Source organism: Sinocyclocheilus anshuiensis, unplaced genomic scaffold (genome assembly GCF_001515605.1).
Source record: "Sinocyclocheilus anshuiensis isolate Anshui unplaced genomic scaffold, SAMN03320099.WGS_v1.1 scaffold115, whole genome shotgun sequence".
Classification (NCBI taxonomy): Eukaryota; Metazoa; Chordata; class Actinopteri; order Cypriniformes; family Cyprinidae; genus Sinocyclocheilus; species Sinocyclocheilus anshuiensis.
The window spans coordinates 1,467,825-1,480,771 of record NW_015548219.1 but is presented as its reverse complement, the minus strand read 5'-3'; the positions used below and the strand labels follow the sequence as shown (position 1 = coordinate 1,480,771).

Sequence of the window (12,947 nt, the reverse complement as noted above, 5' to 3'; positions counted from 1 at the left end):
GAATCTCAATTTTGTTATTGTTAGCTACAACTTTAAAAATAGTTTTTCTATAATACAAATGAAGCAGAAATAAAATATAGAATTTGAACTGAATTAAGTTAAAATAAAAGTGTTAAAATGACTAAGACTGCAATCAAAATAAAGCTAAATAGGAATATTTAAAAAATATTTAAAAAAATATTTTAAATATTTAAAAAACATACAGGTGATACAAATTACACAATTACATAAAATTAAAAAAACTTTAATATACTGTAAATAACATTTAACTAAACTAATAAATACAATTATATAGTATGAATGATATTTAAATATAACCAATGAATGTTTGAGTTTTGTTTTTAAAATTTTTTGTAAAGTTTGTCCAGTTACAGTTGACGTTGTCATCATTTTACACATTATAATAATTAAAGTGATATTTTTATTGACAAAAAATATATGCGATTTCTTAGTTAGAGTAAAATGGTGTAAAATGAATACATATGAAAAATGTACAACATATTTGCCACACGCCAAAACACACACCAAATAAAAAAAAACTGTAAAAATAATAAATCCGTGGCTGCATTTCTTGCAAAAAAAAAAAAAGAATGTTTCTTTATTCTATTTATTCTATTTCTATATTCCTATATGTATTATGTTTCATTTTGTTTTGTTTTTTTCATTTTAGTCTATTAGTGCACCACTTCTTCTCTTTTTTTTTTAATCGTTTCTCATTGATGTTTGTTTACTGTTGATGATTCTGTTTACTGTGAATGAGGTCCTGGTACAGTATATCCACATATGTCTCCAGGCTGTCCTCTATGGCACATGAGCCAGCTGAAGACAGATGCTGGTGAGGCAGAAGCCTTCTGCTGTTCATCTAAAGCCTTCCGTCACTGACACTGGAAAACACTTTCCTCCAGCCAAGAGGGTCCTTCAAACCGAAGGGCTTCCAAAACCACGTTTCACAGAACAGTACTGATTAGAAAAAATGATTTTCCTGGCATTCCAGTCTCTCCCCCAAGTACAAAAGTTGATTAGCTATTTGTAAATATGTGCATGCTTTGAACATCACCATTACAAGACTTTCAGCATATACAATTCAATTCATATTACAAGTTCTGTCCAGGCTAAATTTGGTTTTGTTTGGTGTATGACAGATTCTGTCTGAACAGCCAATGTGGGCTTAATTACTCGGCTGGATCCTGATGTTCTCAGAATGCAAATTGTCAGTATTTGATATGGGTAACTTATGAAAATGAAGAGAAGGCAAGATGATGGTGTTATGCTTCTGATAACTGGCTTTGAATGGGAAATGACCATCTCTATTTGCCATTGTCTGCTCAAACAAAGCATGGCTTGTTCGTAGATGCTGCTTTGCTTTATATATGTTTTAGCTATGGTGTCTTTATTTTTTGAGGACCAACGTACTCTCTTAAAAATAACGTTCTTTATTGGCATCAGTAGCTCCATGATCAACTGCCTTTCCATTGCACAAAACTTCTTTATAGTGGAAAATGGTTCTTCAGATTATTGAAATATTCTTTACACTTAGAATAAAATGGTTCCTTTAAAACTTTTCATTAAAAGGTTCTTTGGGGAACTCAAAATGGTTCTTCTATGGCATCGCTATGAAACCCTCCTTTTGATGTCTTTATTTTTAAGAGTGTGTTTGTAATATTTATGCCTATATTGACATGAAAGGATAAACATTTTAATATGATGCACAGAGCTCAAACTTTAATTTTGTCTGCTCGTCGGCAAGCCCTTGTTGTCTTCTGAGCGGCTGTGTTTATCAGCGTTTGAGCTGGGGAAACTTCTAGAAACATAGTTATGGCGTTGGTGAAACTTCTGAAAACATTTATTAATCGGAGTCTGTGTTGTAATGGGTGCTAATTCACAAAACGACGATGCCAGCTGGCTCTTGTCACAACTGCTCTGAAGAGGTCTAGTTATTTCTGTCAACCACTGGCATCAGTATTGGACTGCAGAAATCATGAATGCTGTCTATTTTTGTTCTTTGGGCTCTATTACATTTTTTTCTTTTTTGGGGCTTTATCAAATGTGCTATATAAGTTGGAGCCATGGCCTTATGCGTGGTTAGTGCATGGGTTATGTGGGTGATGAAAGTTCAAATTTGGGTTTGAATATATCCAGTCACTTGTCTGTTGTGTGTTTGTCCAGTAAAAATGCACACTATATTGGTATTATATCAGCCAATATTACAGTTTTTATTTAATTTAATTTAATTTTAATCTCTGTAGATATTGTATATTTAATTGTGCATTCCTATTTCTCCTATTTAATAACACTGTTAAATGTTTTTTTTTTGTGGAAAATATAAAAAAATAATATAATTTTTTTCATACTGTACATTAATAATGTTGTGGTAGTTTGTGCTAAATTTACATGTAGCATTTAATAATTGATTTTTTGTTTTATGCATTTTATTCATGTTTATTTTAGATTTTATTTTTATTTTTAGACAAAGTATCATTTTAATATCAGCCATTTATCATTTATTGCTGTAACATAATTATTATTGGCTTATTGGGCAGGATTTTTGATATTGGTGCATTTCTAATCTTTATCACGCTCTTGTTTTGAACTAATTACAGCATCTTTCTCTTCTCTACAGGGAATTTGTAGATGAATATCGTCTAATTCTATGTTCTGGATTTGTTTTACAGACACATTGAGAACTGGTCGGGCTTGCAGACGTTGAGAGACGTTGACATGGAGTTGTACACTGGGCTTCAGAGACTGTGAGTACCACATCACTACAACATCTCGCTTAGGACAATACTGATAACAAGCCAATCAATGTGGGGTCAATGCCAGGGTGCCGCCACACTTAAAAAAAGAAACATAAATCGCCAAAGATAGCTTTTTGATCTGACATCTGCAGGAATGTATAAGCTAGCGATGACACGCTAGCATGGGCGACTTTCACAGTGGCATCCAAAAGCTTTTTCTAGCCAGACCCACATTAAAAAGTGCCTCCCCAAGGCATGCTTTAAAATTATCAAATAATGCTGCTGAAGTAGCCAGAAAATTTAATTACATCCCCCAACACCCTCCATCTGGTCAAGCCTTGCCTTACCTCATTCAGTCTGCTGCCGTCATGCACGTATCTTTACTTGACTCTTCATAAGTAGGGCTTCCTCCCTCACAAGAGCCCCTCAGACCTATTCTTCCTTCCTATTACAACTCTACTGGTTAATGGAGACCAGAAGCAATGATTAGTAAGGTTCTCATTAGCGGTTAACTCTCACCTTTTACTATTAAGGTGATGTGGCAGAACCTGGTCACGGTCTGCCTCTGGAGGGAATTTCTGAGCTGGGAAGATTCCGTTTTTTTTCTTTTTTCTTTTCCCCCCAGAGTAAATGTGTGGTTACTCTAGGCTTTTAGCATGTGAAATTATGATATGATTCCACACTCTAGGGCTTCTGTTTTTAAGAAGTCATTTCCTCTTTTATTGCTAATTTAGCTTACGTTTTCTTAACTTGAGTGATATTTGTGATGTTTTTAAAGGGATAGTTTACCCAAAATTGAAAGAAAAAACAAAATTTGTCATTTAGATTCTTTAAAATGTAAAACACACATTCCCACATTCTTTAAAATGTAAGAAAGTTAGGTTTAGAACAAAATAAGGATGAATAAATGGAGCCTGTTCTCATGATGAGATCTGAAATACGTAGCACCATGTACATTTTGTGACATATTCTATGTGAAATGTCCACAGAGTGGTGCTAAAAGAGTGTTCGGGTTTTTTTCCCCAAACAGATAAACGTACATATGGTACGTTTTATGTGATGTAGGTTTTGTATGCGTCACCGCAGTTCTGACTTAAAATGTCCATTGAGTAGCGCTATAACTCTAATGCTCCGTGATATTTTAAAATAACATACCATCTGCTCTACACTTAAACCTACCCGATAGTATGAACAAAAGCGAATGTGACGTTAAAACGCAATTGCAAGCCTGCTGTTTTAGCATTGATCTATCATCTTTGAGCTCTTTCATCATGAGTCATGTTTTTCACGGGATTCATACCCAAGGATTACGCATCCTAAGTTCAATTCCATGCTGGCTGAGCTACCGAGCAAGCTTGTTACGTCCAGAAAGCGAAAGATATGGAGCTGTAATCATAACTGTGTATGAAAACGATTACAAGTGCTCACTGTTTTACCTCCTTTAGTGTTCATTTCTGTTGGAAACTGCAGTGATATGTAATTATTGGTACGTATTTCGCATTTTGCGAAAAAAGTTCCCACAGGTACGTTTTCGTCATGAGATCAGGTATAAATGATGACAGAAATTAAATTTTTGGGTGAACTGTCCCTTTAAAGGCCACTAAGAATGATAACTCTAACGATAATGTTCTGTTTATTATAAGCATGCTACAATTTTGTCATCTGCCGCTTTAAATTTTGGTAACACTTTAGTGTAGGGGCCAATTCTCACTATTAACTAGTTGCTTATAAGCTTGCCTATTATTAACATATTGGTTGTCTATTAGTACTTATAAAGCACATATTCTGCATGACCATATTCTACATCCATAATCCTAACCAATACCTAAACTTAACAACTACCTTACTAACTATTAATAAGCAGCAAATTGGGAATTTATTGAGGTAAAAGTTGTAGTTAATGGTTTGTTAATAGTGAGAATTGGGCCTTAAAATAAAATATGACCTAAATTTTAAATCTCTTCAAAGTCTGTTGGATTCTGATTGGCTGCCAGGGTTTTGGTTGTTCATCAGCTGGAAAAAAAATCATTTAGGAAGTTATTCCAGCGATAACATTCTCTGTTTTTCAATATATTTAGTGTGGATGTCTCAATTCTTAAATAATTTGAAAGATTATTGAAACTGTATAGTTAACGTTATAGTTATCGTCCTTGTTATGAACAGGCCTTAAGAGACACGTTTACATTTTCTAGCGATCATAGTATCCGTAATTAACCATATGCTGTAGATCAATCAGGCTGAATGTTGCAGTCGACAGGATTTGGGTGTACATACTAAAACACTCCTATCCTCTAAATAATTTGCTAGGCAAACTCATGTCTTCAATTATCCTCCTCAGAATCAGTCTCGCCTGCTCCGAGACCTCCGTTCAGGCCACCGTTCATGATTCAGAATTGGCAGTTGGTGATTATCCATGTTAAGTATCATGTTCATCCGGGCTCAAGTCTCCAACCTCATGCTAAAAGAAATACTTTGATGTAATCGCTCACGCAAACATCTCTAATAACAAGAGCGGAGAGTGGTTCGTGCAAATAAACATCTCACAAATGCCAATGAAAAAAAATGTATTCAATATACATAATTGATTCCAGCTGCCAGCGTAAATAACTCCGGGAGCAAGGATGCAGGCTCTTGATGATATTCTGCCCTTAATGATGTTACTTGAGGAGAGGAGACAGACTGGAAGAGAAGATTAGATGACGTTTTTTCCCTTTTACTTCCACATTTTCCCTTTTGACACTGCTGCGAGACGGCTAGGCAATTAGCAGCCCGTTTAGCCCCTAGCTGCTGTCAAATCCATTTAAAATGACGAACATGAACTGGTCTTTCACTCTTTTTTACCAGCTCACCTCCTCTTAGACCTATGATTTGCACACATAAAATCTTTTTACAAAATCTTAAAGGGTAATCAGAGCAACTTAGCGCAGCATTTGACATTAACCTAACCTAATTGTCCTTTGCCACAGGTGTTTTTTTTCCGTAACATTACAGTTTTTCATCACATCTCTTGCACTCGTTTTAAATATTTGTCACAAACATTTTCTCTTTGCACACATTTGATGCGCAGATGAAACAAACTTGAAAAAAATTGCGGGGAAAAAAGCTAGAATGAGACATAAATTAATGATCAGCTGAAGTTCATCCACATGTTCTTTTGATTTTCACTATGAAACTGAAGCTGTTTGAAAACTTCTTTAGAAATACAAATCTTCTTTAGAAATAGTGAGATTAATTTGTGAGAAGCTGTTGATTATAGATTTAAGAATTAACTAAATATCATTACAAAAAGTGGCTTTAGAAGTCAATATATTCTGAACTGCCATCAATTTCACATGTGTTTCAAGATTTAAAAGTGTTTCAACTTAAAAAAAAAAGATAAGTCCAGCAAGGTCAAAATGGTTGGTCAAAACTACTAATACATGTTTATTTGTCTTTTCCATTCCAGGAACATTGTGAACTGCAACTTACGTACGATTCAGTCGCGAGCCTTCGCCAAGAACCCCCACCTGCACTACATGTGAGTCCTGTGTGCTACAATGTTCTTGAACCCTCTGATTAAACACCTCATTTGAAAGTCAATTGTTTGTTCCTCGAGACTCATACTATTAGAGATGGATCGTGAAGTTGGGTTCACTCGTTCATCTACACCAGGCAATATATCTTATTAAGTAGGCCATGTTTAGCAAATGGGGACAATGTGTTTTCCATCTTTGGATACTCTGCATAGTATCATGGCTGCTCTTATTCGAGAGATGCTTTGGCCCTCTGTGCATAATTTATGATGATAAAGTTCTCCGCCATGTGTTACTGAGCACCACCTCAACCATTTCTCAAAAGTGAGCTTTGTGAGTAGCTCGGCAGGCACATACGTTGGTTTAATCTCTAAAGAGCAGCTTTGCGGAGCGCTTGTTAACATATCGTCTTTGTCTGTAGTCGTTTGATGGTTTAAAACTGCTTGACCGAAATGACTCCTTTCGATAATTGGCTTAACAGTCTGCGGCATCCTGCACCTCTTGAAATTCTCGGTGTTAGATTGGCTCACTCACTTCCTTGTCCTGACAGTCAGCAAAGACCCTCTGTTGTGTGCTCTGAATAAACAAAGATTGTTTGCTGTAGAGCTGCCTGAGTTGTGGGGGAGTCGGTGGTGGAGAATGTGGGCAAAGAGAGAGATGATTTACTTAATGAAGGCTGAATGGGACGAGTGTGACAGGACTGTTATTTCCCAACTTCCTGCCGGCGAGCGGTGGAAAGGACATGGAATCGCAGACTGCCACCTCCACACAATCCACCCCAATTTGTGCTGTCCATCACGCCCTGCAAATGCACTTCTTATTTTCTTTCTGTCATAAACCGACGAGTGTGCGATTTTGTGTTGGTGAGCGTTGCTGGTGAATGTCGTCTATACAAAATGTTCGGGAACTCTTTGTGTCATGTATTTCTCACTACATGTGTCCACTGTAAGCACTTTAGTAGGGTGTACGGGAACCTTTTTTCATGCCAAGTTTCCGGTACAACCTGGACACTAGCAGTCTGTTAACTTAAACTATGTGTGTACTAGTGTTGCTTTCATCAACGATAATTATTACTAAATATCGTTGTCAACGAACCTTTATCACGTGACGATGACTATAATTAAATGTATAATGCAATATTGTTGACGAATAAAAACGAGACTAAATGTGGTTTACAAAATAAAAACTATGCTAAAATGTCTCTTCATTTTCGTTGACCAAAACGAGACGAAACGAAATGTTCTAACGTTATTTCGTCTCGTTTAGACGTTAAATGTGTCGTTTAGACGACACATTTTTTTAAATAATATTAAAAATATCTGTATGACATTATATTCTGCAGTTCTTCCCTGTTGTACAGAATATCTATACTTTTCAAATTATCACATCGAAGTTAGAAATTCAAATATTGTGACACAATAAATTTTGTAGGGTGCCACAAATTTGTTAAAATTTCCAAAGGGTGCCACGACTAAAGAAAGGTTGGGAAACACTGATTTAGAAGACGAAAACCAAACAAAGTTAAGTCTGACACAGAGAAAGGGACCGATGGCCGCCCAGCCGGGGTTCGTCTTTATTTAAATTTATGTGTGTGTACTTCTAACATGTTTGGTTGGTAAAATAAATGTTGTAAATTCAAATTAGAGCGTCTTCTGTGTCTGGAATGGATGTATTCTTGAGTCTATAAGGTAACAATAATATAATAAGATAACCTTGTTTGAAATGGGTTTGGCTAAAAGAAAATTTTGGTTTCGTCTATACTACTAGGTACTTATACTATATTGACTGGGTTAAATAGAACTGCATTTCTAAAAAGAGACTAAAATACAATTTTCATTGACTAAAACTAGACTAAATGTCATCAGTTTTCGTCGACTAAAACTAGACTAAAATGTCATCAGTTTTCGTCGACTAAAACTAGACGAAAATAGTCATGGATAATTCTGACTAAAATAAGACTAAAATGCTCAGACTTTTAGTTGACTAAAACTTGACTAGACTAAAAAGAATATGAACGTGACTAAAACTAATAAAAACTAATGACAGCTTCACACAAAGACTAGACTAAAACTAAAATTAAAACAGGCCGCCAAAAACAACACTAGTGTGTACACAGAATCTACACAATTTTGTACACATTTTTGTGATTTTTCTGAAACGTTACCACCACAGTGTCACTTCAACCACACTAAATTGTTTTGGAAATTAAACTTTACATTTTTTCTTTTAGTGCCATCAAATCGATTAATCAGTATTAAATATATATATATTACATACATTTCTTAAATATATACATGTATGTGTGTGTATTTATATATATATATATGTGTGTATTTATATATACATAATAAATATTACACAGTACACACACATATATTATGTAAACACTTTTATTTTGGATGCGATTAATCAATTTGACAGCGCTCATTTTTTGGGAATAAAATAACTGACTAACTTGTCTTTCTAAGGCTATTTTCATACATCTCATACATAGCTAGCATACACATTTAAATAATATCTTAAAATAAATAAGTCTTTTACTACTTGTTTGGAAATCAAGTGATTTTTCTTTCTTGTTTTTTTTCCACACATCATGTTTTGTATTTCCCTTTTTCTTATAGTTGTGTCTCATAAGTATGTAGAATAACTTTTATGGGCAAAATAGTTGTTGTAGATCATCATCATTTTTACATCATTAAATTTTTTTGTACAAGTATGTAGCGTAATTATTAGGGGCAAATTAGTTAGTTGTTGTAGAAATGAGTTTTATTTTTGAAGAGATATAGGTTTATTTCAATCTTTATTTAGATCCATCATTGTTTTGAACGTGTATGATTTACATTTTTATTATTGTTTTTTTTAATAGTTCAGGGTTGAAAGTCTGTTTTTTTTGTGATTGAGCAATGGTGACCAAGACAACAGATATAGGAGTGTCTTTCTCTTTAGGACATATTCAACACTATGTGTGTGTGAGAGAGAAAGAGAGAGGAGGAGTCATACAAGCACGTACTACAGTACCGTCTCTTTTTGGGCCCTTTTGTTTTGTTCTCCCATCCCATGTCACAGAGCACTGCCTTTTATGATCGAAAAAATCCCAGAGATTTCCAGACGTGTTATTCACAACACACACAGGGTCAGGTCACGGGAACAAAGCGGCAGTGTTATCTGTTTCCCATTTCTGTTTTGACATTTGACGTGGATGATTAATAAATGACCGTACTTACAGGGAAATCAAGTTATGAGCACTAAAAAAACGCATCATTGTTCTGGACCAATACACACAAAAATATTTTTTATTATTATTTTTTTGTTGGTAGTTTTGTTTTATTTACATTTAAAGGTTAATATACTGCCACGCATGTTTTTTTTCATCCCACTGACACTTTTTCTTCTGTATTTGTAAATAAAAATGAACCTTTCAAATTTTTTTGAACTATTTTTAAAACATCCGAAATGTTGAAAAGCTAGTTATTACATTTTGATGAAAGATTAAAATACTTTTAATTGTGAATTTATACTGACTTTAACATTAGATTTCGGCAGCCACTTGTTTTGGAGATTTGCCAAGCTTTGTGACCCTTGCAGTAAGAGTTTCGCTATCAAGGGGCTGATTGCCTTGTGTTTATTCCTTGTTTTCATACCCCGACCACCAAAGGAAATTTGTTTTCAGCAGCTTTGGATAAAAGAAAAATAAATCAATACAGGGGCCTATTGCTTTGGTCGACCTGCTTTTTGAAGTTGGGCGTTCGCTTTCATGTGTCTACTAGCCATGTGGCGAAATGAAAGGTTGCCTTCTGGATTTCTACAGGAACATCTTTTTTCATTGGAACGATGGAGAGAGGACTCAATATATCCAGCAATGGTTTTCATAGGTAACTTGTAAAGGTTATTCCCATGAGCAATAGCAGAGGGTGACCAGAGAGTAACTCTCATTAAAAACTCCGCTCACTGAACCTCCTTGCAATAAAATGTCACTTTTCCTTTATATAGACGGCTTGCAGGCTGTAATATTTAAGTTTTTAGTCAATTTTACTCTGAAATAGTAGAATATTTTGGTTGATAATCATGTGCAAAATGATTAGAATGTGTCAAATTGTAACAGACCAAACTAACCAAATGTTTAAAAAAGTTGGAAAATATATAAATAATAATTTAAAATGTATTTTATCAAATATAAAAAATATAAATATAAAAATTGAATATTAGCTACTTTTTAGAATTTGTTTTTAAACAAACCAACTAGTGTTTTTGTTTTGTTTGTGTAAGATTTTTCTTCAGTATGATGTTTTTTTTTTTTTTTTGCTTTGCTTTGCTTTTTTTCTATTTGTTTGTTTTGTCTTAGCTGTACTTTTGATTTGTTTTGTGTTTAATGTCACTTCATCACTTCATTTGGTAGACTACTAAGGGCACTGCTTTATAAATATGTATAAACTACAGTTCAAAAGTTTGGGGTCAATAAGATGTTTTTGTTTCGCTTTGCTTTTGCTCTTGCTTTGTTTTGTTTTGCTTTTGTTTTTATTTTTATTTTTATTTTTTATTTGTTTGTATTGCCTTAGCTTTAGTGGTGGTCTCTTTCTTTTCTCCCTCATGCCAATTTCTCTTGAATTTTCACTCTGTCAGTCTCTCTTTTGTCCTCTCTCATTCTTTCTAATTTTGTCCTTCTCTAAAATCCGTCACTCATAGGTGTCCCCTTCTTTTTTCTCTTGTTCTTTTTCTGGCCTTGCCATGCAAACTCTGTTTTTCATCTTCTTCTATCACTCCCTCTCACTCCACACATCTCTCTTTGTTTCTGAGATGACATTATTTATTATTCATGCCACCGTTGATGTGGCTGCAGTTTTATTCCCCTCGCAATGGGAGGAGCGTGCTAAAACAGTTTACATCTTTTCCTTCTCTGTGAAAGAATTCCAAAATGAGCCTTTGACTTTGTGGTTAGTCAGTCAGCCATGTCTCCCTCTCTGAAATGCGATAGGATGCTCATCAGTAAAGGAGAGAAGCTCCATTGTCTCCGCGGGCTCCGAAGGCCCCTGAGCCCCAATGAGAGCTTTATTTGGCTTGATGAAAGTTGAGTGCTTTGAGAGAACACATTAAATGTGTTGACGCCGTCCTCTTCGCTCATTGAAATATGAATTGGATATTAATGATGATGCCTGTTGGTGATTTCGATGAGCTTTATGAAATGTTGGCATCAGATCGGAATGACTAATCGCATTTCCGGGAGACATTATTTGCATTTTTGCATTATTCATTTGTGTTAGGTGAAATGTAAAGCTTAAGGGATTTGGTTGGTTAATGCTAATGTCTGATGTGATTCCTATACAAATTAAGTCAGTTTTAGGGCTGGATATCGCTAACTACATCATGATAGGCTACAAATGTGTTGCTTGGGTATATCACCATGTATCATGGATTGTGATTTTTAAACCTCTGCCTAGATAAATATTTATTTTATTTTTATTATTATTCTTTTTTTTTTAGGATTTATAAGTCTAACTAAAATATGCAGGAATTCATCACAGAGCAAAAGCGGGATTCAGGCAGTTAAGCCATATTGCGGCCTACTGGTTTTCACATTCATTGTGCTTTACTTCCCATTACCAGCCCATGAATCCAGGCAATAAGACCGTCACTCATCATGACCCATGATACATTGCAATGCCACTTTACAAACTTCTGAAAGACAGTTCCCATAAAACTCAGAGCAGCAGAATGACACAGATTAAGTCAGTTGTCTATAGAGGTCGTAAAGTTATATTCTTAAATATGTGGGGTACCGACTGTCCCCAAATCTTGTATCTTCTCCCATCTGTGCATCTGTCATTCTCTTTCTAATGCTTTCTCTGTGTCACTGGCTGTCATCCCTCACTGTTTTATGTACTTTCTTTCACACTCTCTCTTCAGGAACACAGGCCACAGGTCACTGTAGTCAAAGGAGAACCAGACTATGAAGGATGTTTGGTAGTTCTTCCTGGAATACAAAGATAGCAAGGGGTTTCCAAATTTGGAAGCTCACATATGATTTGACTGGCTTTAAAAATACATTCTAAAAATCAGCTATTTTATATTTAGAATCTTAGTGCTTGCATGAGAAACTTCAGAGAAAGCAGGTTTTTTTTCTAGTTGTGACTTTTGTTATGTAGAAATCAATCATTTGGTAGACTACTAAGGCCACTAGAGTTCAAAAGTTTGGGGTCAGTAAGATGTTGTTTGAAAGACATCTCTTGTGCTCAAAAAAGCTGCATTTGTTTGATTTAAAATACAGTAAAACAGTAATATTGTGAAATATGATCACAATTTAAAACTTCTGTTTGAATATATTTTAAAATGTAAGTTATTCCTGTGATGGCAAAGCTGAATTTTGATCCTCCAGAAATGATCCTTTAGAGAAAGAAAGAAAGAAAGAAAGAAAGAAAGAAACAAACCAAAAAAAGAACTAACACTAGCTTCTCTGATCTTTTTGTATCTTATTTGTTTTATTTTTTATTTATTATACAATTAACAAAAGCAAAAAAAGAGGCCTCTAACACTTAGCTTGCTCTATTCTTTTTCTATTCTATCTGTTTTCTTTGTATTCATTATATAATAATAATAACAATAAAAACTTGCTACATGTACAGCTAACTGACACTTGTTATAGCACTTGCATATCATTGCTCTTTTGTTGATTTTGATTGCTTCCATTGTCCTCATTTGTAAG

At 34.7% G+C, this 12,947-nt stretch overlaps 1 protein-coding gene across 1 annotated transcript in view; it reads left to right on the top strand.

Moving 5' to 3' along the window:
* LOC107654144 (NT-3 growth factor receptor-like) overlaps positions 1-12,947 on the top strand; it is a 248,398-nt gene that overhangs the window by 48,491 nt on the left and 186,960 nt on the right. Inside the window, exons 2-3 of the mRNA XM_016441090.1 lie at positions 2,673-2,747; positions 6,184-6,255. Coding sequence (XP_016296576.1) covers positions 2,673-2,747; positions 6,184-6,255 — 147 coding nt within the window. The remainder of the gene's footprint in view (positions 1-2,672; positions 2,748-6,183; positions 6,256-12,947) is intronic.